This window comes from Artemia sp. Qi Xiang Cuo, chromosome 13 (genome assembly GCF_049724085.1).
Source record: "Artemia sp. Qi Xiang Cuo chromosome 13, ASM4972408v1, whole genome shotgun sequence".
NCBI classification, from domain to species: Eukaryota; Metazoa; Arthropoda; class Branchiopoda; order Anostraca; family Artemiidae; genus Artemia; species Artemia sp. Qi Xiang Cuo.
The window spans coordinates 10600903-10628754 of record NC_142806.1 but is presented as its reverse complement, the minus strand read 5'-3'; the positions used below and the strand labels follow the sequence as shown (position 1 = coordinate 10628754).

Genomic DNA, 27852 nt, shown 5'->3' with positions numbered 1-27852 from the left:
TATATATATATATATATATATATATATATATATATATATATATATATATATATATATATATATATATATATATATATATATATATATATATATATATATATATATATATTTTTTTTTATATATATATATATATATATATATATATATATATATATATATATATATATATATATATATATATATATATATATATATATATATATATATATATATAACTTATTGGAAGCAGTTTAAACTTGATTATATCCCACACAGAAATAATGACCGATCAGCAGTCGGGACAAATGAGTTTCAAAACTTCTAAATACTTGGATAGTTTGAACTTCATCATATTACATGTATAAAATAATAAGTGATCCACCGGTCAGCCACCGAAAACGTTATTTTTTAAAGCCTGTAAGCCGTGGGAACTTGATTATATTATGTATAGAAATAAAAACCGATCAATCGACCAGCAGTCAGAATACGTGATTAGTATATGTAGTAGATAATACGTATAAGTAGATGCTATTGGTATACAATAACATCATCCTATGTACTTCATTATCTTGTATCGTTCCCGCGAGTCTTAAGCTTGCAATGATAGTATTAATAGGATTAGCTCTCTTATCACCATGTGAGGGCTGTGTTAACTTATGGGCAATTTTAAGACTAAATACTCTGAACAAATTGGCAGGAGATTATCAATTATTAATCTTTAAGGTTCCAAGGTTGAGTTTTAACGGTTTGAACATTTGGTTGTTGATGAGGGAAGGGGAAGCTCGGAGATCCTTTCAATTAATTTTTCACAACCATTTTAAAGAATAGGCATTTGAGATAGAGAGGGGGTCTTAGCAATACTAGGTTGCAAATCTATTTCTGAAAGTTTTATTCACCTACCAAAACAAACTTGCATGAATTAATTATGTTTTATTTGCAAGGAATAGCTTTAATTATTTATTGAGTATTCTCCTGCCTGCAAAAACCACCATTCTGGAGCAAGTTTTATTGTAAACTACAAACTAACAGGCTTTTTCTTAGAATGGATTGTAAGATGATGTTTCAGGTTCGAGTTAAATGAACCTCTAGCATATATCAGTTCTACGTGGTTTCTAATCAGTATGCACTCTTTGGTACTGATTTGAACTGCTTGATTGCACAAAACGTGTTTCTCTACAAAGTGAGCAATAATATAATATGTATTTATTTTTTTTTTTTCTTGCAAACGGCCCCATAATTTTTCGGAAAAATTAGTATCCTCAGATATTCTGGCCTAGAAAAATGATCTAGATAGGCCAGAAGTTTGAGAAAATTCATTAAAAGCCTCAATTTTGGAAAACAATATTTATGTAAGTGACATCATATCTATGAATAAAGTCGAGAAGCATACATACGTCACATTTGCCTCAGTAGTGGTTGTATCGTTTTCAGTGTCTATGATGCAGGCAAAATTACACAAGAAACAAATGATTGACAAGAAAATCATTTGATTGACGTCATATAAATGAGTACATTTCAAGAGAATAAATTATATCACTCCCCCCTCCCCAGGGTGAACGTATCGTTTTTATATCTATCACACATACAACATTACAAAAAGAAACTTAGCTAAGTATAAAATACAAAGTGTAATGAATCTATTTACAATAGACGTTTTAAGTAGTTTTATAATACCTAGAGTAAGTAGAGCCCCTAAAGAGAGGAATTATAATGCCAAGAGGCAAATGAAGAACATAGCCCATCAAACGTGACAAGGCCAATCCAATCAGACTGGATCTGGCCTATCCAAGAGGCTAAGGTAAAGGGTATTGAAAAAAATATAAAGTAATGATAAACGAAAATGAATATACATTCAGAATACTTGCGTCAGTGAAAATTACGAATCACAAACAACATTGAAGAACAAAGAAATATCCGGTTCGGAGATAATCTCCTGCAAGAATTAAAACAAGTCAAAACCAAAGCAAAGATCAAAGAAATTGTCTTACAAGATTTCTTACAAAGATGTAAGAAATCTTAGTTTTCAGTTCCCAATCTTTAAAGCTATTACGTGAACTACAAAAATATTTACGGTGTCTAATCAAAAATTTAAATTTTCTAATAGAAACTAGAGAAATGCCTGAAAATTTTAAAAGAAGTTTTATTTTCTATTAGAGTAAATTCACTTATAGAAGAAATGTTATTTTATCTTAGTTCTCAGTTCCAAATCTATAAAGCCATTATGTAAACTGCAAAAACAATTTTGGTGTCTCATCAAAAATTATAATTTTTTAATTGAAAGAAATACCCAAAAATTTTAAAAGAAGTTTTAATTTCTATTAGGTTAAATCCACTTGTAGCATAAAAAGAGAAATACGATGTAAGCTTACAGTTTTCAGCGCAACAAAATAAACCCAATGAAATTCCCCATTATTTCCCCATACTTTCCCATTATGTGGACACCTCGGCTATAGAGAGTCGAATGAATGCAGTGATGGAGACTCGTAAAGCGGGTAATTGTTATCTAAATTGATGGAAGAGCGTGGTTTCTCATTGAATTTACAATATTTAAATTGTAGTTTTTGGGGGTTTAGGGGAATAAAAGAGTACCTAGGTTAGGTTAGGAAACGTATTTAATGTTTGCACTGCTTTACCCCCCCCCCCTAATGTGCAAAAATATTGCCCAAATTTGTTTCTAAACTATTATATATTCATCCTATTTTGTTTTATTTCATTAGCATTAACCAAACTTGACTTTTTATAGGTGTCCACATAATGGAAAAGTACCAAATAGAATTACCGGAATTATACCTACGACGAATTAAACATTACAAAAGGAAAATGGCTCATATAAGTGTAATTAGTCTCTATACAAAAGGTGCTTTAAGTCGTCTCATTATGCCTAGAGGACAAAATGAATAAACTAGACCGAACAAGGGATTACAACAGTTCAAAAACCTTAAAAAAGAAAAAACGGAATCTTAGATCCCACATAGCTGCTTTTCAAAATGATTCAGATGATTATTGGGTTTATAAAGCTGACATGAAGAAATGTTCAGTTAACAATAAGAGAACAAGCGATACCGTAGCTGATACACAACATGTAAAAAAGAAACTAAAGAAGAACTTATCCCTTGCCACAGCTGGGATTGAATCCATGAGCCTCTGATCAAGAGGTACACTTTCATCCACCATACTGCCACGACGTATTCAATTATTTTATTTTTCTACAAAGCTGCATATATAGGGGAGGGTGGGGGTGGTTGGTCAGGGGGGGAAGGTTGAACACTTGGATATTTATCTGCCATATGTTGAAAAAAATAACAGAAACTCCTACTGAATGTGAGAAATTACAGTGCAGTCATGCCATGAAAAAATGGCAGCAGTAACCTCCATATGAAAAGAGTGGACAACAATTTTCTCTTTTTTGGTGAGTTTTTTCCAGAATTGTTGCTAGACTTAATGTTGTCTTGAGAGAGAATGAGAAGGCCGATCTCAGAAATGATTCCAGAATAGAGCAGCCTATTAATTGGTTTCCTTTTAGGCTTGAAAGGAAGTTCTCAACATTATTAGTTTTTCATGGAGCCGTGTTTTTGTTCATGCATCCTGTGTGGGGCAGTTGGTTTTTTTTTTTTTTTTTTTGGGGGGGGGGGGTCAGGTTGGTCACTTTGAAGATGCACTGTCCAACCTGCCCCACTAGGTGAAAAAAAGAAGCAAATCCATATTTTTTCCATAAGTGCAGATCTTTATCATTATTTTTGGTTATCATTATGTCATCGTTCTAGGTGAGATCCAACAGACATGCGGACTTCCAATAGAAAAACACAAAATGGGACCATTCCCCCCGAAGTTATGAGACAAGCTGTGCAAAACTACTGAAAGTTGGAAAATTTGCCACCATTTCACGCGAGATGGATATCCGCCGCTCGACTCTAAAACGCTATGCCCAGAAATTCTCTGAAGAACGTTGTAAAAGTGCAACCGATGTTAGTAATATTAAGCTACAGCAGTTTGTGCAACGGCATAAAACGTGCATAGTTTTCACGGATAAAGAAGAGAAAAGTTTAGAGCAATATCTTGTCAGAGCATCCCATCTTCACCACGGACTGTCGCCAAAAGAAGTCAGAACCATGGCATTTGAGTTTGCGGAGAAACTCGGTAAGGATATTCGTCATTGGGAAGAAGCTAGAACAGCTGGTAAGGACTGGCTCTGTGCCTGCTTACGGCGTAACCCAACGCTTTATCTCAGATCTTCAGAAGCAACAAGAACTGCAAGGGCAACTGCTTTTAACAGACCTGTATTCAATGCTTTTTTTGACACATACGAGGAACTGTTGCGTAAATATTGTTTTATCGCTTCTGATGTTTGGAATCTAGACGCGACTGGCCCCACTACGGTTCAGAATCCAAGAAAAATAGTTGCTGAGAAGGGAAATAAACAAGTTGGCAGGATTACATCTGGAAAAAGAGGCATACTAATTACCATGTGTACAGCTGCGTCAGCTCAAGGTACTGTTATCCCACTATTCATGATTTTCCCAAGGGTAAAGTATCTCCCACACATAATGAAGGGATCACCGCCAAGGATTGCGGAGGTTTCTCATCCCTCAAGATGGATGACTGCAGAGAACTTCGTTGTTTTTCTGGAGCACTTCATTCGCCATAGCAAGCCAAGTGTTGACAGACCAGAGCTGCTTCTAATGGACAATCACGCCAGTCATTATAATTGAGTCACTTGAGCTAATGAAATAGTCCCACATTATTGCGTTAACCTTCCCACCCCACACAAGCCATAAACTGCAGCCACTAGACAGAAGATGTTACGGCTGTTCAAGTCATACTACAATGCTGGTTGTGACACAAGGATGACAAAGAATCCAGGACAACCCATTTGTATTTATGACGTTGCGGAATTAGTTGGGACTGCCTTTCTTTGTGCTTTGACTCCAACGAATATCAACTCTGGACTCAGGGTTGCTGGAATCTGGCCCTGCGATCGTCATCTGTTCGGGGATGAAGAATTCCTAGCCGCTGATGTTAGAAACAGACCTAAGCCATCCAATATTTCACAAAAAACTGCGTCCAAAGCAATTGATGCAGAAGATAGCTCGAGCCACTCAGAGGCAGAACTAGGGTGTTCAACAACTTCTCAACCTTCTGTAGCATTAGTGTCTGCTGCTATTAGTCCAGGAAGGGGAAATCTCAAGTTATCACAGATACACCAGTTAAAAATGCCTTAATTGCATAACTGTCAGCTAAGAAGAAACAAAAATTGGGAAGCCTGCTTTTAGTGGGATGAGAAACAAAAGTAATTCAAGCAAAAAGACTACAGAAGTAAGGGTTTTGGCCAAAGCGGATGCGAGGTCTGATAGTAAAAGAGAAATGGTATTGGACAATGACTCAGATTTTGATGCTGATATGGATGATATTCCAAGTGAAAACGACGAAATCAGTGTGGGCGATTTCGTTCTTGTGGCATTTGTCAGCAAGAACAAGAAAAAATACTTTGCAGGTAAAGTGAAGGAAGAAACAAGTGAGAGATATGTTGAGACCTTCCTTGGTAGGAAATCTCCCACATGGCAATTTGTTTTCCCAGAAGTAATTGACGAGGCTCTAGTCCCTCAAAGTGATATTGTTTTGAAGCTCCCAGTTCCCAAAACCTTTGAGGGACTGAACATGCTGTGAAAGCCCTAGTGCTTGACGTTTGTCTTGGGGAGTACTCAGTTGAATAAGTCATATCTTTTTCAGTTTTTGTAGTACTTGAAGCTGAACAGTTTCATTGAAGTTGAAAAAATTGTATTTGAAGCAAAATATACACCTTGTAAATGAAACAAGACTACTACTGTAATTGTGTCAGGTCTCGGAAGTAAAACAAAGATAACCCATTTTGTGACCAACCTACCCCATGTCCATGACCAACCTGCCCACCCCTGGGGGACATTGGTCACTTTTGGCGTCATCTGTTAGAAATGTTGGTAAAAAAAATGGACGCATAAACTTAAAAAAGTCAAAGAAGCTAGAACAATAAATGCTGCATCTTTCTATGTCAAAACCATTCTTCTGGCATTCATACTTTGGCTAAACTTTCAATTAGAACAAAAATGTGACCATTCATCCCCACCCTCCCCTATTTTGGATAAAGGAATTATAATGTCAATGCAACTTTTTATCACAAGTTATTGGAACCCGTCAATGTTCTATGAGTTCCCTGGGGAGCCCTCTGTTTTCCCGGGAAAAAGAAAGAATATGCCAAGTGCCGGGACACGGCTTCGAAATCGGCTACATAGTTTTTTTTTTCTTAACTGGCATACTGATATTTCTTGCCACTAAAATGATCTAAAAAGGTCATAATTTTAAGGAAGGATTTGTATTTTTTCCCATGGTGGTTGTGTCGAACCTATGGTGACACCATGACATCAAGAAGAGGGTCAAATTGTCTGCGGTTACAATTGACAATAAAAATCAATATATACAGCCCTGTCGCGAATCAATCCCGGGAACCGTCCTCAAAATCGGCTACATAGTTTTTTTTTTCTTCTTAAAACAGGCAAATTCACATTTCTGGCCACAAAAACAATCTAAATAGGTCACAACTTTAAGGAAGAATTTGTATTTTTCCCAGGGTGCCTGTATCGAACCTGCGGTGACGTCAAGACATCAAGAAAGGGCTCAAGTTGTCTGTAGTTAGAAGACGAGCGATAATAAAACCCATATACAGAAGCCTGCCACGACCCGGGGCCCGGCACAACATATACTATCTTTATAAACAAGCAATAATTGTGTATTTATTTTTTCTAAAACAGGCTCTATATCTTTTCGGGAAAATTAGTATCCCGGTATTTCAGGACAAAAAAAACGATCTAAATAGGTCAAAAGTTTGAAAAAATTCATTAACGTAACACTCCTTCCACGCCCCTAATTTCCCCAAACACATCCAAACAAAATTTTGAGATAGCCATTTTGTTCAGTATAGTTGATTTCCAGATAGAAAATATATTTTTGGGGAGGACACTCCTCCACAGCCCTCAGGGCAAGGGTTGTAAGTTATGCCCTGGGATCATATAAGGTTTTTAAAGAAAGCTCTGTCGTAGAAACTTTAAAAAGGGCTCTTTCGATAGGAAATTCAAAGGACTAGTGCCCTTTTTAATAGTCAAAAGTGATTGGAGGGGAACTAACCCCCTCTTATGCCAACCTTTTCCCCAAACACATCCAATCAAAATTTTGAGATAACCATTTTGTTCAACGCAGTTGAAAGTTCTGGAACTTCAATTTTTGAGGATGACAACCCCCCCCCCACAGCCCTCAGGGAAAAGGCTGTAAGTTATGCCCTGGGGGTATATAAGGTTTTTATAGAAAGCGCTGTCGCAGAAACTTCAAAAAGGGCTCATTCAATTAGAAATTGAAATGGCTAGTGCCCTTTTTAATAGTCGAAAGTTATTAGAAGGCAACTAACACCCCTTTCACGCTCACCATTTATCCAAGCACATCCAATAAAAAATTTGAGATAACCATTCTGTTCAAAGTAGTTGAAATGCCCGGAAATTATATCTTTGTGGATGACACTACCCCCAAAGCCCTCAGGGCAAGGGTTGTAAGTTATGCCCTTGGGGCATATATGGTTTTTATTAAAAGCTTTGTTGTAGAAACTTGAAAGTTTCTAGAAAGTTTAAAAAAGAATCATTCGATTGGAAATTCAAAGGGCTAGTGCCCTTTTTAATAGTCGAAAGTGATTAGAGGGCAACTAACCCCCCTCTCACGCCCTCCTTTTCGCCAAAAATATCCAATTAAAATTTTTAGAAGGCCATTTTGTTCAACGTAGTTAAAAGTTAAAAGTTATATCCCCTGGGGGCATATAAGGTTTTTATAGATAGCGATGTTGTATAAACTTCAAAAAAGGGCTCATTCGATTGAAAATTGAAAGGGTTAGTGTCCTTTATAATAGTTGAAAGTGATTGAAGGTCAACTAACCCCCCTCTCACGCCCACCATTTCCCCAAACACATCTAATCAAAATTTTTAGATATCCATTTTTTTCAACTTAGTTGAAAGTTCTGGAAATTAGGTCATTGAGTATGACAACCCCCCACAGCCCTCAGGGTAAGGGTTGTAAGTTATGCCCTGGGGGCATATAAGGTTTATATAAAAAGAGCGTTCGTAAAAACTTCAAAAAGAGCTCATTCAATTGGAAATCGAAAGGGCTAGTGCCCTATTTAATAGTCGAAAGTGATTGGAGGACAACTAACCACCCTCTCACGCCCACCATTTCCCCAACCAATCAAAACGTTGAGTCATTTTTTTAAATGTAGTTCAAAGGTCTGGAAATTATGTCTTTGAGGATGAAAAATCCCTCACACTCCTCAGGGCAAGGGTTGTAATTTATACCCTAGGGCCATATAAGGTTTAATAGACAGAGTTTTCGTAGAAACTTCAAAAAGAGTTCACTCAATTGGAAATTGAAAGGGCTAGTGCCCTTTTTAAAAGTCGAAAGTCATTGGAGGGCAACTAAACCCCCTCTCACACCCACCATTTCCCCAAACACATCCAATAAAAACGAGATAGCCATTTTTTTCAACATAGTTGAAAGTTTTGGAAATTAGGTCTTTGATGATGACACCCCCCCCCCTGATGTCCTCGGGGTAAGGGTTGTAAGTTTTGCCCTGAGGGCATATAAGGCTTTTATAAAAAGCGTTGTTGTAGAAATTTCAAAAAGGACTTATTCGATTGGAAATTGAAAGGGCTAGTACCCTTTTTAATAGTCGAAAATGATTGAAAGGCAATTAACCCCCCTCTCCCACCCACCATTTCCCCAAACACATTCAATCAAAATTTTGAGATGACCATTTTGTTAAACGTAGTTTAAAGTTCTGGAAATTAGGTCTTTGCGGATGACAACCCCTCCCCCCCACCCTCAGGGCAATGGTTGTAAGTTATGTCATGGGGCATATCCGATTTTTTTTTGAAATCTTTGTCGTATAAACTTTAAGAAGGGTTCATTCGATTGGAAATTCGAAGGACTAGTGGCCTTTTTAATAGTCACAAGTGATTTTAGGGCAACTAACCCTCCTCTCACGTTTATTTTCGGCATGTTTATTTTTTAATATAATTTAAATAAAACACGTTACAATCACCATAACTAAAATAAAACATTCCAGTGTTTGAACATTTTTAATAGTCGAAAGTGATTGGAAGGCAAATAACGCCCCTCTCACGCACACCATTTCCCCAAACACATCAACATTTTATGATAGACATTTTGTCCAACGTAGTAGAAAGTTCTGGAAATTATGTTTTTGCCAGCGTTGTCGTAAAAACTTCAAAAAGGACTCATTCAATTGTGAATTGAGAGGGCTAGTGCCCTTATTGGTAGTCAAAAGTGATCGGAGGGCGAATGCCCCCCCCCCATGCCTACCATTTCAGTAAACACTTCTGATTAACATTTTGATATAGCCATTATGTTCAATGTAGTTGAAGGGTCCGTAAATTATGCTTTTGCGTATGACAACCCCCTAACATCCCTCAGGGGTAAGGTTGTAGGTCATGCCCTGGGGGCATATAATGTTTTTATAGAAAGTGCTGTCGTAAAAACTTCAAAAAGGGCTTTTTCGATTAAAAATTGACAGGGCTATTGCCCTTTTTTAATAGTCGAAAGTAATCGGAGGGAGAATCGCCTCCCCCCACAACCATCATTTCCTTGAACATTTCCGATCAACATTATGATATGGTCATTTTGTTCAACGTAGTTGAAAGGTCTGGAAATTATGTCTTTGAGGATGACAACCTTCCCCCATAGCCGTCAGGACAAGGGTTGTAAGTTATGCCCTTACGGGGCATGTAAGGTTTTTTTATAGAAAGTTTTGTTGCAGCTGCTTCAAAAAGGGCTCATTCGATTGGAAATTGAGAGACTAGAGCCTTTTTTATTATTCAAAAGCGATCAAAGGGCATATTTTGATATAGCCATTTTGTTCAAGGTCTGGAAATTTTGTCTTAAAGGATAACAAATCCCCCAAGCTCTAAGGGCAAGGGTTGTAAGTTATGCCCTGGGGATATGCAGGGTTTTTATAGATAATGTGGTCATATAAACTTCGGAGGGGGATCATCGGGTTCGTAATCACACGCTCTAGTATTCTTTTTATGAGTCAAAGTGATCAGAGGGCAACTACCTCCTCCACCCTACACACACATCATATTGTCCCGAAATGCGTCTAATAGAAATTTAGAAATAGCCATTCTATTCACAATAATCTAAATATCATATAACAAGGCTTTTGGGGTTGAAACCAAACCTGGAGATTAGAGGCAAGGATTGTAAGTTATGCCCAAGGGGTATTAAAGGTTTTTATGAATAGGAATGGTTGTCTAACATCAGAAGAGGCTCAGTCTTTCTCCCTGAAAAAGACTATATCAATATAAAACGAACAGAAATTAATCAAAAACAGTTTTCGCAAAGAATAAATTTTTCAAAAATAGTAAAGAACTCCATGAAATCAAAAATAAAAAAATTAGAATCAAATAATCTACCAAGTATACAATTACCACAAATCAATATCAATAAATTAATGGAACCCAAAACAAACAGAAATTAAAATAAGTCAAACTCAAAACGAGCAGAAATTAATCTGAGTAGGGTTCTAAACCTAATGCTTTCTAAAAGTCACAATACAGTTTGTACTTTACTGAAAAAATTCTTTTGAATGTTTTCTTTTTTATAATTTAAGAAATAAAAATAAGATTTTAAGGAATAAGTGTCAGTATATGTATATTAAACTGATAATGCACCTTTTTTCAGTAAATTCATTTGATTTTTTTTCAGTAAAATACAAATTATATTCTGGCTTTTAGAAAGCATAGGGTTTAGAACCCTATGCTTTCTATAGAGTATATTTTCTATGGGAGTATATATGTATATATGTATATATGTATATATGTATATATATATATATATATATATATATATATATATATATATATATATATATATATATATATATATATATATATATATATATATATATATATATATATATATATATATATATATATATATATATATATATATATATATATATATATATATATATATATATATATATATATATACTATACCCCGTTAAACATGCAACTGTAAATTTATTTAAAACATCTTTTTGTTAAAATTATATGTTTTCCATTGGTGGTTGCATCGAACCAAACCTGAAACCAATGAGATCAAGAATCAATATATACAAGTCTGCCATGTAGCATAGCTACACAGAAGACTTGGGTATCTTTCCAATCGACTAACAACTTCAAGAGTATAAAAGCAGAAAATCCTTAAAAACTTTTCATTAAAACCAAAATATATTTGAATAAATAGAGAGATATAACTGCTTTATAAAGGCCTCAATATTGCATCCCCTCGATGCAGAAGGACGAGGGTCTAGGGTGTAATTTAGTTATTCTTATCGGCTAACATATGCACGGACCAACCTTAAGAGTTATTATTACGAGACTTTTCTTGTAAATCGGAGTTCTTTTATTTAACAATAAATTTATAATAAAAATAACTTCAACATACTCTCCCTCTAAGGATCCACGGCCAAGTAGGAACAAAAAATAGAAAAAAAAATCCAATCCCCTACCTAAAAGGTTCCCAAAATCTGAAGTAAGACAAGGAAGTAGCGCCTGTTTTCAAATCACCAGAACCCAATAACACTTAAATAGCTCATACTATAACAACCGTACAAACCTAATTGGGAAATACCAACTGAAGCAAAATCCATAAAAAAAAACCTTAAACAAGAAATTCTTTTAAAGGTACCGAAGCTGCGCAAATCTAGGAATCAGGTTTCTGCGCAAATCAGGTTTCTGTTCATATACAATCTATCAGAGAGTTAAAGTCAGACTGAAGAGATGGAGTATCAGGAAGCTCTTAGATGTTAGAAGTGCAAAGAAGATAAGCGGATTGATCCAAAAAAAGATAGATCATTACACAGGGCAGCAGGAATGTGGCCATGCAATTGCAAGAAAGTGAAAGAAGCATAAGACAGACGGTTCAAAGACTTCAAATGAAGCATGGGTTATAATGAAGAGTGGTTGTTTTCCAGCACAATAATCCTACTTTTGTCACTAAGCTCTGAAAGCTTCTTTAGTGACGAGGAAAAATTTGACAACAACACAACGGGAATGTTCGAAATATAAGTGAACTAGGCTATAGAAAAGGATTCGAAGCATTGAAACTAAAAGTATGTTTAGTTTACCTAAATGGTAAAGATTCGTATCAAGCAAGATACCAAGGAACCAGCCACAGCCATTCCTATTTCCTCTTGATGGATTTACTTCATTCAAATCAGGGCAAGCTAAGAGGCACTAAATAAAATTAGAAAGCATTACGTTCCAATATTTAAAGCAAGGACACTTACAAAAAAAGACACTGGTTAACGCTTTCAAAGAGGGCTGTTCTCTTTCAACAAACATGAGACTCAGTTCTACTGGCTGTGGTAAGAGCACTGCTAGAAGCAAGTGACAAGTGCATCTTAAAAAGACGATCTCTTGTCACAGATAGATGCAGGATGATATAGATAAGAGCATACCTCATAAAGAAAGTAATTAATATATATTAAAAAGAACATCAAACCAGTGATGGATCCTTGCATAGCACCAAACTCTATTTCGGAAGAGTCACAAAAAAACGGATCAGCCAAGATGACTTGACCATAAAAATATGAGATAAACTACCTCTTATACTAATTTTTAGATGCTTCAGAAGACAAGTCTTGAGCTTTAATGAGTAGAACGTTTTCCGTAAATTAAGAAAGAGCAGCAGGAATTAGACCAGGACCAAAAGCAAATAATTCAAGAAAGTTGCGCATGCATGCTCAATTGAATACTGTGTCCTAAAACGAAACTAAAAATTATGTAAAAAGTACGGTTTAAATTTTGAAAATCAAGAAGTCAAGAAAATATAGCTTTTTTAAAAGAAATTACAAGACACGCAAAAAAAAATAAGAGGGAAGATGATTCTCGGAACAATTCCATAGCCCACTTAATAAAATTGTTTACTTGCAATGGTTTCCTAATTTCTTCACTGTACTCAAGGATATTTTCTAAGATAAGACGTTTTTTTTCAATAATAAGAATACTATTTATCCTTCTAGAGAAGCAAATTGCAAACTCCTCAACAAGGTTGGAAAAGTTGAAGTCGAGATCCATACACAAACAACTTAGAATATATTAAAAAAAAACATAAACAAATTTCGCAATGATGAAAATATAAAGAAAATTTAATTATAAGAAATGAAAGTATAGAAAATTTACACTAAAAACATACTATAATATATATTCAAAACTTCTGGTATGCAGTAGATACAAGTTTGTGTTTTTTTTTTCAAATCATAATCTATCATCGTGAATTCATGTCTTGATTTATACAAAATTGTAAATGCAACAGATTTCAGCTTTACTTACTAGCCATTAGAAAACCATTCTCCTCAACCGAATAACCAGTTGAGCATTTAGAACAATGAAATGACACAAGATTCAGTCTTCAGATTAGTCTAAATTTATAGAATTTCGTACAATTGTAATTTTAATTTTTTTTTAAATTGCCCCTAATCAAATATATTTGACACTATATATAACAAAATAATTGAAATATACCTTGACTGTCAAAAGATGTGGCACCTGATTTCTGCGTGTCAGTTTGAAGTTTACTAGTTCCTGAAAAGCCAAGAAAATTACCCAAAGGAACATCTTCACTTTTAGGAAAGAAAAGATGGTTTGGAACGCCAAAGATCTGCTCATATTGACTTGGTAAAGCATCTTCAAGTTCTAAATATAAAAAAAAGAAAAAAAGCTTACTAAACAAATTCAAAAAAAATTCTTTTTATTATACGTTAGTCACGAGAACTGATAATAATGAGCAGCAGAAAAGCACTGTGAGTTTTCAGGTACTTTACAGCATTAATTAAAAAAAAATTCCAAAAAATAAGTTTTTCAAAGAAAAGTAAAGGGCATTTTAAACTTAAGCTCAGCAGATACAAATACCTTTCAAATTTCAAACCCAAACCGACCAGAAATTACTATTAAAGAATAAGTGAAACCCAAAACGAACAGAAATTAAATAAACAATCATAGCAAAAACATACAACAAGTAATAATATAGTTGAATAAATAGATCTTATAGCGAGTAATGCCTAGATTGAATATGAAAATCAAGCTAAGACGAAAAAAAAATCTTCCTATTGAAGTACGAATGAAACTTAAAACGAACAGAAATTAAATAAAGAATCAATGCAAACGAACATACTATAGATATTAATGTAAATTAGTGAATGAATCTTAAAACGAGTGAAACTTAAATTGAATATGCAAATCAAGCTTCAAACGAACAAAAATCACCACAAGAGTTTGGGTATGACCTCCTTCTCTCACTGTAAAAGTCTAAAACTTACTGTGTCATTGGCGCTTTACTGAAAACCAATTTTATGACAAATATTTTCTTTTGTACTTAATATTGAGAATAAAAATTAAAATTATAGTAACATTTTGAACTGATGAGCTTTCAACAATTAATATCATTATACATCAAATATTCAGTTTAATTTATTAGCTCTTTTTAAAGTTGTTAAAGACGAATATAGTTTCACTACAAACAAGTGTTTGGATACCGCCTCCTTTCCTAATTGTAAATAAAAACCAAAAGCCTACTGCGTCATTGGCGCTTAACTGAAAACGGATTATATTACAAATATTTTCTTTTCCAGTTCTTACAGCAATGAAAATTAAAATACAATTACAGTGAAATAAATTCTTGAATTGATGGATCTTTCAACAATTAATATCATTATACATCAAATATTCAATTTGATGTTGTTTATACTTTCCAAGACTGTTCAAGACGCATATAGTTTTCAGTAAAGCGCCAACGACGCAGTAGGTTTTAGACTTTTACAATGAAAGAAGGAGGTCATACCCAAACTCTTGTATGTGGTGATCTTTGTTCGTTTCAAGCTTGATTTGCATATTCAATTTAAGTTTCACTCGTTTTAAGATTCATTCACTAATTTAAATTAATATCTATTGTATGTTCGTTTGCATTGATTCTTTATTTAATTTCTGTTCGTTTTAAGTTTCATTTGAACTTCAATAGGAAAATATTTTTTTTGTCTTAGCTTGATTTTCATATTCAATCTAAGTATTACTCGCTTTAAGATCTATTTATTCATTTATATTATTACTTGTATGTATTTGCTATGATTGTTTATTTAATTTCTCTTCGTTTTGGGTTTCATTTATTCTTTAATAATAATTTCTAGTCGTTTTGAGTTTGAATTTTGAAAGGTATTTGTATCTACTTAGCTTAAGTTTAAAATGGCCTTTACTTTTCTTTGAAAAAATTATTTTTTGAAGAGTTTTTTTTTAATTAATTTTCGCTCGTTTTTGATTGCAAAAAAAATTTGATTGCAAAGAGTTTTTATTATCTGATGTTTGAACTATTTTTAACAAAATTGCTATCTCAAAATTTTTATCGGATGGGTTTGGGGATAAGGGGCGTGGGGGACTAGATTAAGCTTCGGTCTCTTTTGACTCTTTAAAAGTGAACTAGAAATTTCTATTTTCAATCAAATGAGCCCTCTCTGAAGTTTATACGAGTATCCCTTCTATAAGAACCATATATATCCCCAGAGAATAACTTACAACGCCTGTCCCTGGGCCCTGGGGGGTTGTGTCGACCCTGTAGTTTTAATATCTGATGATTGAACTATTTTGAACAAAATGGTCTCCTAAGATTTTTATCGGACGGGTTTATCCGTCCGAAAAGCTCTAAGGCGCAGAGGGTAGGAAGGACTAATCGCCCTCTGATCTTTTTTCAATCTGAAAAAATGAACTACAACTTTTAATTTCCATTCAAATGAACCCTCTCTGAAGTTTATACGAACATACCTTCCATAAGAACCATATATGCCCCCAGACCAATACTTAAAACGCCTGCCCTGGCCCTGGGGAGGGGGGGGGTCGTGTAGACACAGGCTTTTTTCTTATCTGACCTTTGAACTATTTTTAACGAAATGACCGTACGTAAAGGAGTTTTTTCTATATGATCTTTGAACTATTTTTAACAAAATGCCTACCTCAAATTTTTTATCAGATATATTTGGGGGAAAAGGGCTTGGGAGGCCATTTTCCCTCTGATCACATTTGGCTCTTAAAAAGGGCACCAGAACTCTCGATTTCCAATCGAATGAGCCCCCTTTGAAGAATATTAATTAAAAAAACTTTCAGAAAAATAAGTTTTTCAAAGAAAAGTAAAGGCCATTTTAAACTTAAACTAAGCAGATACAAATAACTTTTAAAATTCAAACTCAAAACGACCAGAAATTACTATTAAAGAATAAATTAAACCCAAAAGGAACAGTAATTAAATAAACAATCATAGCAAAAACACACAACAAGTAATAATATAAATGAATAAATAGGTCTTAAAGCGAGTAATTCTTAGATTGAATATAAATATCAAGCTAAGACGAAAAAAAAAATTCCTATTGAAGTACAAATGAAACTTAAAACAAACAGAAATTAAATAAACATACAATAGATATTAATGTAAATTAATATCTATTGCCTCCTTTCCTAACTGTAAATAAAAACAAAAAGCCTACTGCGTTATTGGCGCTTAACTGAAAACGGATTATATTACTAATATTTCCTTTTCCAGTTCTTACAGCATTGAAAATAAAAATACAATTACAGTGAAACAAATTCTTGAACTGATGGATCTTTCAACAGATAATATCATTATACATCAAATATTCAATTTGATGTTGTTTATACTTTCCAAGACTCTTCAAGACGCATATAGTTCTCAGTAAAGCGCCAATGACGCAGTAGGTTTTAGACTTTTACAGTGAGAGAAGGAAGTCTTACCCAAACTCTTGTTTGTGGTGATTTATTTTGTTTCAAGCTTGATTCGCATATTCAATTTAAGTTTCACTCGTTTTAAGATTTATTTATTAATTTACATTAATATCATATGTATATTTGTTTGCATTGATTGTTTATTTAGTTTCTGTTCGTTTGAAGTTTCATTTATACTTCAATAGGAAAATATTTTTTTCGTTTTAAGCTGGATTTTCATATTCAATCTAAGCACTACTCCCTTTAAGATCTATCTATTCATTTATATTATTACCTGTTGTTTGTTTTTGCTATCACTGTTTATTTAATTTCTGTTCGTTTTGGATTTTATTTATTCTTTAATAGTAATTTCTGGATCGTTTTGAGTTTAGAATTTTAAAAGGTATTTGTATCTGCTGAGCTTAAGTTTAAGATGGCTTTTATTTTTTTTGTAAAAATTATTATTCTGAAAGTTCTCTTTAATTCGCTTTTGTTCGTTGATGATTGTAAAAAATTTCAAGTTTTTTAAAATCCATTATTTCAATACCAAACTTTAAAAAAATCAAACATTCATTAAAGTAACAAAACTGATATCAAAGTGAAAAAAAGGGTTTGTGTCAACCTTGGAGTTTTTATTATCTGATGTTTGAACTTTTTTTAACAAAATTGTTATCTCAAAATTTTTATCGGATGGGTTTGGGGAAAAAGGGCGTGGGGGAACTAGATTGAGCTTCGGTCTCTTTTCACTCTTTAAAAGTGAACTAGAACTTTCTATTTTCAATCAAATGAGCCTTCTCTGAAGTTTATACGAGTATTCCTTCTATAAGAACCATATAAATCCCCAGAGAATAACTTACAACGCCTGTCCCTTGGCCTTCTGGGGGGCTGTATCAACCCTGGAGTTTTTATATCCGATGGTTGAAGTATTTTGAACAAAATGGTAACCTGAAATATTTATCGATTGGATTTATCTATTCGATACTCCCAAAGACGCGCAGGGCGGGAAGGGCTAATTGCCTTCCGATCTTATTTCACTTTTAGAAAATGAACAACAACTTTTAATTTCCGTTCAATTGAAGCCTCTCTGAAGTTTATACGAGCATACCTTCCATAAGAACCATATATGCCCCCAGACCAATACTTAAAACGCCTGCCCTGGCCCTGGGGAGGGGGGGTCGTGTAGACACAGGCTTTTTTCTTATCCGACCTTTGAACTATTTTTAACGAAATGACCGTACGTAAAGGAGTTTTTGTCTATATGATCTTTGAACTATTTTTAACAAAATGCCTACCTCAAATTTTTTATCAGATATATTTGGGGGAAAAGGGCTTGGGAGGCCATTTTCCCTCTGATCACATTTGGCTCTTAAAAAGGGCACCAGAACTCTCGATTTCCAATCGAATGAGCCCCCTTTGAAGAATATTAATTAAAAAAACTTTCAGAAAAATAATTTTTTAAAAGAAAAGTAAAGGCAATTTTAAACTTAAACTAATCATATAAAAATACATTTTAAAATTCAAACTCAAAACGACCAGAAATTACTATTAAAGAATAAATGAAACCCAAAACGAACAGTAATTAAATAAACAATCATAGCAAAAACATACAACAAGTAATAATATAAATGAATAAATAGATCTTAAAGCGAGTAATGCTTAGATTGAATATGAAAATCAAGCTAAGACGAAAAAAAAAATTCCTATTGAAGTACAAATGAAACTTAAAACAAACAGAAATTAAATAAACATACAATAGATATTAATGTAAATTAATATCTATTGCCTCCTTTCCTAACTGTAAATAAAAACAAAAAGCCTACTGCGTTATTGGCGCTTAACTGAAAACGGATTATATTACTAATATTTTCTTTTCCAGTTCTTACAGTATTGAAAATAAAAATACAATTACAGTGAAATAAATTCTTGAACTGATGAATCTTTCAAAAGTTAATATCATTATATATCAAATATTCAATTTGAATTTATTTATACTTTCCAAGACTGTTCAAGACACATACAATTTTCAGTAAAGCGCCAATGACGCAATAGGTTTAAGACTTTTACAGTGAGAGAAGGAGGGCATACACAAACTTTTGTTTGTGATGATTTTTGTTCGTTTCAAGCTTGACTTGCATATTCAATTTAAGTTTCACTCGTTTTAAGATTTATTTATTAATTTACATTAATATCATATGTATATTTGTTTGCATTGATTGTTTATTTAGTTTCTGTTCGTTTGAAGTTTCATTTATACTTCAATAGGAAAATATTTTTTTCGTTTTAAGCTGGATTTTCATATTCAATCTAAGCACTACTCCCTTTAAGATCTATCTATTCATTTATATTATTACCTGTTGTTTGTTTTTGCTATCACTGTTTATTTAATTTTTGTTCGTTTTGGATTTTATTTATTCTTTAATAGTAATTTCTGGATGTTTTGAGTTTAGATTTTAAAAGGTATTTGTATCTGCTGAGCTTAAGTTTAAAATGGCCTTTACTTTTCTTTGAAAACTTATTTTTCGGAAAGTTTTTATAATTAATTTTTGTTCATTTTTGATTGCAAAAAATTTCAAGTTTTTAAAAATTCCTTATTTCAAAATCAAACTTTAAAAAAATAATTCAAATATTCATCATAGCATCAAAACTGATATCAAAGTGAAAAAATGGGTTTGTGTCAACCTTGGACTTTTTATTATCTGATCTTTGAACTTTTTTTAACAAAATTGTTATCTCAAAATTTTTATCGGATGGGTTTGGGGAAAAAGGGCGTGGGGTAACTAGATTGAGCTTCGGTTTCTTTTCACTCTTTAAAAGTGAACTAGAACTTTCTATTTTCAATCAAATGAGCCTTCTCTGAAGTTTATACAAGTATTCCTTCTATAAGAACCATATATATCCCCAGAGTATAACTTACAACGCCTCTCCCTGGGCCTTCGGGGGGGGGGGGGGGGTGTCGACCCTGGAGTTTTAATATCTGATGGTTGAACTATTTTTAACAAAATGGTCAAATGAAATATTTATCGGATGGGTTTGTCCATCCGATACACCCAAAGGCGTGGAGGGCGGGAAGGGCTAGTTGCCTTCCGATCTTTTTTCACTCTGAGAAAATGAACTATAACTTTTAATTTCCATTCAAACGAACCCTCTCTGAAGTTTTTACGAGCATACTTTCCATGAAAACCATATATGTCCCCAGAGCAATATTTACAACGCCTGCCCCGCCCCTGGGGGGGGGGGGTTCAACACAGGATTTTTTCTTATCCGACCTTTGAACTATCTTTAACGAAATGACCATACGCAAGGGAGTTTTTGTTATATGATCTTTTAACTATTTTTAACAAAATGGCTACTTCAAATTGGGGGGGGGGGGCAGTTGCCCTCTGATAGCTTTTGACTTTTAAAAAGGGCACTAGTAAACGCGATTTCCAATCGAATGAGCCCCCTTTCAAGTTTATACGACGACCCCTTCTATATGAAGTGCCTCTGGGAAAAACATAAATGGAGCGTGGGGGGGGGGCTAGCTGCCCTCCAATAGCTTTTGACTCTTAAAAAGTGCATTACAACTTTCAATTTCCATTCAAATGAACCCTCTAGGAAGTTTATAGGAGCATCCCTTCCATAACAACCATATATGCCCCCAGGACATAACTTACACCGCCTACCCCCGGGCCCTGGGGGGGGGGGTGGTGTGTCGACACCGGAGTTTTTTTTTATAAGAACTTTGAACTATTTTTAACAAAATGTCTATCTAAAAATTTTTATCTGATGCATTTGGGGCGTGGAGGAGGGAGGGCTAGTGGCCCCCCGATCTCTTTTGACTCTTAAAAAGTGAACAAGAACTTTCAATTTCCAATCAAATGAGCCCTCTCCGAAGTTTGTATGAGCATCCTTTCCATAAGAACTATGTATGCCCCAAGAGCATTACTCATAACGCCTGCCTCCGGGCCCTGGCGGGTTCCGTCGACACAGGAATTTTTCTTATCTGACCTTTGAACTATTTTTAAGGAAATGGGTATTATAAAAATTTTAGCGGATGAGCTTGGGGAAATAAGGGTGTCTTGGGGGGGGGGGGGCTAGTTGCCCTCGGATATCTTTTGACTCTTAATAATTGAACTAGGACTTTCAATTTCCAATCACATAAGCCCCCTCTGAAGTTTATACGAGCATCCCTTTCATAAGAACCATGTACGCTTCCAGGATAACACTTACAATGCCTATCCCCCGGGCTCTGGGGGGCATTTTTGTTACCTAATTTTTGAACAATTTCCAAAACACTGGCTATGTCAAAATTTGTAGCGAACGGTTTGGGGAAAAAAGAGCGTGGGGTGGGGGGGCTAGTTTAGATCTCTTGACTCTTAAAAGGTGAACTAGAACTTTCAATTTAAAATCAAATGAGCCCTCTATGAAGTTTATACGAGCATCCATAAGAACCATACATACCTTTCATAATAACCATACATACCCTTAGGGCATAACTTAGAACGCCTTCCCCCGGGCCCTGGGGGGTTGTATTGACACCCGACTTTTTCTTATCTGACTTTTGAACTATTTTTAACAAAATGTCTATCTCAAAATTTTCATCAGATGGGTTTTGAAAAGAAAGGCGTGGGGGGAAGGGCTAGCTGCCCTCGGATCTCTTTTGACAATTAAAAAGTGAGTTCGAACTCTAAATATCCAATCAAATGAGCCCTCTCTGAAATTTATACGAGCATCCTTTTCATACGAACCATATATACCCCCGGGCATAACTTACAACGCCTGCACTCGGGCCCTGGGGGGGTTGTGATGACCCCTGAGTTTTTGTTATCTGACTATTGAGCAATTTTTGACTTAATGGTTATCTCAAAATTTTTATTGGATGCATTTCGGGAAAAAGGGGCGTGGGGTGGGCAGTTGACCTCCAATCTCTTTTGAATCTGAAAAACTGAACTAGATTCAATTTCCAATCAAATGAGCCATCTCTGAATATCTTAAAGCATTCCTTCCATAAGAACCATATTTTCCCCCAAATCATAACTTAAAACACCTACCCTCGGGCTCTGGGGGGCTGGGATAGCTATTATTAACAAAATAACTATCTTAAAATTTTTATTGGATGCATTTGGGAAAAGAGGGTTTGGGGGGGGAGGGAAGCTGGTTACCCTCCAATATCTTTTGACGCTTAAAATGTGAACTAGAACTTTCAATTTCCCACCCAATGAGCCCTCGCTGAAGTTTATACGAACATTTCTTCCATAAGAACCATATATGCCCCCAGAGCAAAACTTATAACCCTTATCCCTGAAGATTCCGGGGGGAGTGTCCTGCTCAAACATATAATTTCCAGGACTTTCAACTACGTTGAACAAAATGGCTATATCAAAATTTTGATTGGATGTGTCTGGGGACATGGTGGGCGTGGAAAGGGTGTCAGTTGCATTAGAATCACTTTCGACTTTTGAAAAGGGAACTAGCCATTTAAATTTCCAATCGAATGAATCCTTTCTGAAGTTTCTACGACAATGTTGTTTATACAAAACCTTATATGCCCCCAGAGAATAACTTACAACCCTTTTCCTGAGAGCTGTGGGGAGTTCTCATCCTCAAAGACCTAATTTCTAGAACTTAAAACTACGTTCAATAAAATGGCTACCTCAAAATTTTGACTGGATGTGTTTGGGGAAATGGTGGGCGTGAGAGGGGGGTTAGTTGCCTTCCAATCACTTTCGACTATTAAAAGGGCACTAGCCCTTTGAATTTCCAATCGAATGAGCACTTTTTCAAGTTTCTACGACAACGCCTTCTATAAAAACCTTATATGCCCCTAGGGCATAATTTAAAACCCTTATCCTGAGGGTTGTGGGGGAGTGTCCTCCTCAAAAAATATTTTCTATCTGGAAATCAACTATGCTGAACAAAATGACAATCTCAAAATTTTGATTGGATGTGTTTGGGGGAATGATGGGCGTGGGGGGGCTAGTTGCCCTCCAATCTCTTCCGATTATTAAATAGGGCACTACTACTTTGAATTTCTAATCGAATGAGCCTTTTTTGAAGTTTCTACGACAACGCCTTCTATAAAAACCGTATATACCCCCCCAGGGCATAAATTAAAACCCTCGCCCTGAGGGTTGTGGGGGAATTTCCTCCTCAAAAACATATTTTTTATCTGGAAATCAAGTACGCTGAACAAAATAGCTATCTCACAATTTTGATTGGATGTGTTTGGGGGAATGATGGACGTGGGAGGGGGGGCTAATTCCCCTCCAATCACTTTCTAGTATTAAAAAGTGCACTATCCCTTTGAATTTTCATTCGAAAGAGCCTTTTTGAAGTTTCTACGACAAAACCTTCTATAAAAACCTTATATGACCTCAGGGCATAACTTAAAATCCTTTTCCTGAGGGTTGTGGGGGAGTATCCTCCTCAAAAACATATTTTCTATCTGGAAATCGGCTATGCTGAACAAAATGGATATCTAAAAAATTTGATTGGATGTGTTTGGGAGAATGATGGGGGTTGGGGGGGGGGGGGCTAGTTGCCCTCCAATCACTTTCGACTATTAAAAAGGGCACTAAAACTCTTGATTTCCAATCGATTGAGCCCCCTTTGATGTTTCTACGACGACCCCTTCCATATGAATTGCCTCTGGAAAAAAAATAAAACATTGGAGCCGTATGGCCTTTACTATAGGCAACGCTATAGCGTTGCCTAATACAGCGACCCCTTCTATATGAAGTGCCTCTGGGAAAAAAATAAATGGAGTGTGGGGGGACGCCAGCTGCCCTCCAATCACTTTTGACTCTTAAAAAGTGAATTACAACTTTAAATTTCCAATCTAATGAGCCCTCTAAGAAGTTTATACGAGCATCCCTTCAATAACAACCATATATGCCCACAGGGGATAACTCACAACTCCTACCCCCGGGCCCTGGAGGGCTGTGTGGACACCAGAGTTTTTTTGTTATCAGAGCTTTGAACAATTTTTAACAAAATGTCTATCTCAAAATTTTTATCTGATGCATTTCGGGCGTGGAGGAGGGGGAGGGGGGCTAGTTGCCCTCCGATCTCTTTTGTCTCTTAAAAAAGTTAACAAGAACTTTCAATTTCCAATCAAATGAGCCCTCTCCGAAGTTTATACGAGCATCCCTTCCATAAGAACTATATATGCCCCCAGAGCATTACTCGAAACCCAGAGCGGGTTCCGTCGACACAGGAGTTTTTCTTATCTGACCTTTGAACTATTTTTGAAATGGTTATTATAAACGTTTTATCGGATGGGCTTGTGGTAAAAAGGCTGTGTGGGGGGGGGCTAGCTGCCCTCGGATATCTTTTGACTCTTAAATATTTAACTAGAACTTTCAATTTCCAATCAAATGAGCCTCCTCTGAAGTTTATACGAGCATCCCTTTAATAAGAACCATATATGCCCCCAAGACAACACTTACAACACCTATCCCCCGGGCTCTGGGGGAGTGTTTGTCATATAATTTTTGAACAATTTCCAAAACACTGGCTATCTCAAAATTTGTAGCGGAGGGGTTTGGGGGAAAAGAGCGTGGGGGGGGGGGGGAGTTTAACTCTCTTGACTCTTCAAAAGTAAACTAGAACTTTCAATTTCCAATCAAATGAGCCCTCTATGAAATTTATACGAGCATCCCTTTCATAAGAACCATACATGCCCTTAGGGCATAACTTAGAACGCCTTCCCCTGGGCCCTTGGGGGTTGTATTGACAACGGATTTTTTCTTATACGGACTTTGAACTAGTTTTAACAAAATGTCTACCTCGAAATTTTCATCAAATGGGTTTTGAACAAAAAGGCGTGGGGGGGGGCTAGCTGCCCTCGCTTCTCTTTTGACTATTAAAAAATGAGGTAGAACTTTCAATATTCAATCAAATGAGCCCTCTCTGAAGTTTATATGATCATCCCTTTCATACAAACAATATATTCCCCAGGGCATAACTTACAACGCCTTCCCACGGGCCTTGTGGGGTTGTGACGACACCTGAGTTTTTGTTATCTGACTTTTCAGCAATTTTTAACTTAATGGCTATTTCAAAATTTTTATTGGATGCATTTGGGGAAAAAGGGGCATAGGGAGGGGGGCTAGTTGCCCTCCAATCTCTTTTGACTCTAAAAAACTCTAGAACTTTGAATTTCCAGTCAAATGAGTCATCTCTGAATTTCTTACGAGCATCCCTTCAATAAGAACCATATATTCCCCCAGGGCATAACTTACAACACCTGCCCTTGGGCCTTGGGGGGCTGTGTTGGCCCCTGAGTTTTCGTTATATGGTCTTTGAACTATTAAAAAAACTATCTCCTCTCATCGGATGGGTTTGAAGAAACAAGGGCGTGAAGGGGGGGGGGGTTCTAGGTGCCCTCCAATCTCTTTTGACTCTTAAAAAGTGAACTAGAACTTTCAATTTCCAACCAAATGATCCCTCTTTGAAGTTAATACGAGTATCCCTTCGATAAGACCCATATATGCCCCCGGGCATAACTTACAACGCCTGCCCCCGGGCCCTGGGGGGTTGTGTCGACACCAAAATTTTTGTAATATGATCTTTGAACTATTTTCAACAAAAAAGCTATCTTAAAATTTTTATTTGATGCATTCGGGAATTTTTTTTTGGGGGGGGGGGAAGCTGGTTACCCTCCATTATCTTTTGACGCTTAAAAAGTGAACTAGAACTTTCAATTTCAAATCAAATGAGCCCTGTCTGAAGTTTATACGAGTATTCCTTCCATAAGAACCATATATACTCCCAGGCCATAACGTATAACCCTTGCCCCTGAAGACGGTGGGGGGAGTGTCATGATCAAAAAAATAATTTCCAGAACTTTCAACTACGTTGAACAAAGTGGCTATATTAAAATTTTGATTGGATGTGTTTGGGGAAACGCTTGGCGTGGAAGGGGTGTCAGTTGCCTTAGAATCATTTTCGACTATCAAAAAGGGAACTAGCCATTTAAATTTCTAATCGAATGAGCCCTTTCTGAAGTTTCTACGACAACGTTGTCTATACAAAACCTTATATGCCCCCAAAGCATAACTTACAACCCTTGCCCTGAGGGCTGTGGGGGAGTTGTCATCCTCAAAGACCTAATTTCTAGAACTTAAAACTACGTTTAATAAAATGGCTATCTCAAAATTTTGATTGGATGTGTTTGGGGAAAAGGTGGGCATGAGAGGGGGGTTAGTTGACCTCCAATCACTATCAACTATTAAAAAGGGCAGTAGCCTTATGAATTTCCATCGAATGAGCCCTTTTTGAAGTTTATACGACAACGCCGTCTATAAAAACCTTATATGCCCTCAGGGCATAACCTAAAACCCTTGCCCTGAGGGTTGTGCGGGAGTGTCCTCCTCAAAACCATATTTTAAATAAAAGTTTTGGTAGGATGTGTTTGGGGAAATGATGGGCGTGGGGGGGGGGGCTAGATGCCCTCCAATCACTTTTGACTATTAAAAAGGGCACTAACCCTTTGAATTTCCAATCGAATGAACCTTTTTTGAAGTTTGTACGACAACGCCTTCTATAAAAACCTTATATGCGCACAGGGCATAACCTAAAACCCTTGCCCTGAGGGTTGTGGGGGAGTGTCCTCCTCAAGAACATATTTTTTATCTGGAAATTAACTACGCTGAACAAAATGGCTATCTCAAAATTTTGATACGAAGTAGATAATTTCGGAGACCACACTGCCTTTCCCTGACTATAAAATAAAAGTCCAAAATAGGGATAAAATCCTTTTTAATAGACAGTGTATTATAAATTTCACAAAAAATACCAGATATTTCGTTCACATATACAGTGACCGTCATCAGTAGTAAAACTACTAGTTTTACTACTGATGACGGTCACCCTTGCCCCTGAAGACTGTGGGAGGAGTGTCCTGCTCAAACATACATTTTCCAGAACTTTCAACTACGTTGAACAAAATGGCTATATTCAACTATTAAAAAGGGAACTAGCCATTTAAATTTCCAATCGAATGAGCCCTTTCTGAAGCTTCTACGACAACGTTGTCTATACAAAACCTTATATGCCCCCAAAGCATAACTTACAACCCTTGCCCTGAGGACTGTGGGGGAGTTGTCATCCTCAAAGACCTAATTTCTAGAACTTAAAACTACGTTTAATAAAATGGCTATCTCAAAATTTTGATTGGATGTGTTCGGGGGAATGATGGGCGTGGGGGGCTAGATGCCCTCCAATCACTTTTGACTATTAAAAAGGGTACTAGCTCTTTGAATTTCCAATCGAATGAACTTTTTTTGAAGTTTGACTCTGTCTGACTCTTAAAAAGTCCCCCCTTCTTAAAAAGCATCCCTTCGATAACAATCATATATGCCCCCAGGGGATAACTTACAACACCTACCCCCGGGCCCTGGGGGGCTGTGTCGACACCAGAGTTTTTTTTTACCAGACCTTTGAACTATTTTTAACAAAATGTTTTTTATCTGTTGTTTTTTATCAAGATTTTTATCTGATGCATTTAGGGCGTTGAGGAGGGGGGGGGGCTAGTTGCCCTCCGAACTCTTTTAACTCTTCAAAAAGTGAACAAGAACTTTCAATTTCGAATCAAATAAGCCCTCTCCGAAGTTTATACGAGCATCCCTTCCATAAGAACTATATATGCCCCTTGAGCATTACTCATAACACCTGCCTCCGGGCCCTGGTGGGTTCCGTCGACACAGGAATTTTCCTTATCTGACCTTTGAACTATTTTTAATGAAATGGCTATTGTAAACATTTTATCGGATGGGCTTGAGAAAAAAAGGCTGTGGGGGGGGGGGCTAGTTGCCCTCGGATATCTTTTGACTCTGAAATATTTAACTAGAACTTACAATTTCCAATCAAATGAGCCCCCTCTCAAGTTTATACGAGCATCCCTTTCATAAGAACCATATATGCCCCCAAGGCAAATCTTACAACGCCTATCCCCCGGGCTCTGGGGGGAGTTTTTGTTAACTAATTTTGAAAAATTTCCAAAACACAGGCTATCCCAAAATTTGTAGCGGACGGGTTTGGG

General features: G+C 35.9%; 1 protein-coding gene and 1 pseudogene across 5 annotated transcripts in view; one reads left to right on the top strand and one right to left on the bottom strand.

Annotated features, from left to right (window-relative positions):
• Positions 1–27852, bottom strand: part of LOC148944933 (zinc finger and BTB domain-containing protein 14-like) — a 68099-nt gene that overhangs the window by 1055 nt on the left and 39192 nt on the right. For 4 of the 5 annotated variants that reach the window (XM_089099515.1, XM_089099516.1, XM_089099514.1 and 1 more), the window contains one exon: positions 13593–13763. The exons of the other annotated variant lie outside the window; for it this stretch is intronic. In XM_089099515.1, the coding sequence (XP_088955641.1) occupies positions 13593–13763 (171 nt within the window). The remainder of the gene's footprint in view (positions 1–13592; positions 13764–27852) is intronic. 5 annotated transcript variants of the gene reach the window in all.
• On the top strand, positions 4314–5643 carry LOC148944935 (uncharacterized; annotated as a pseudogene).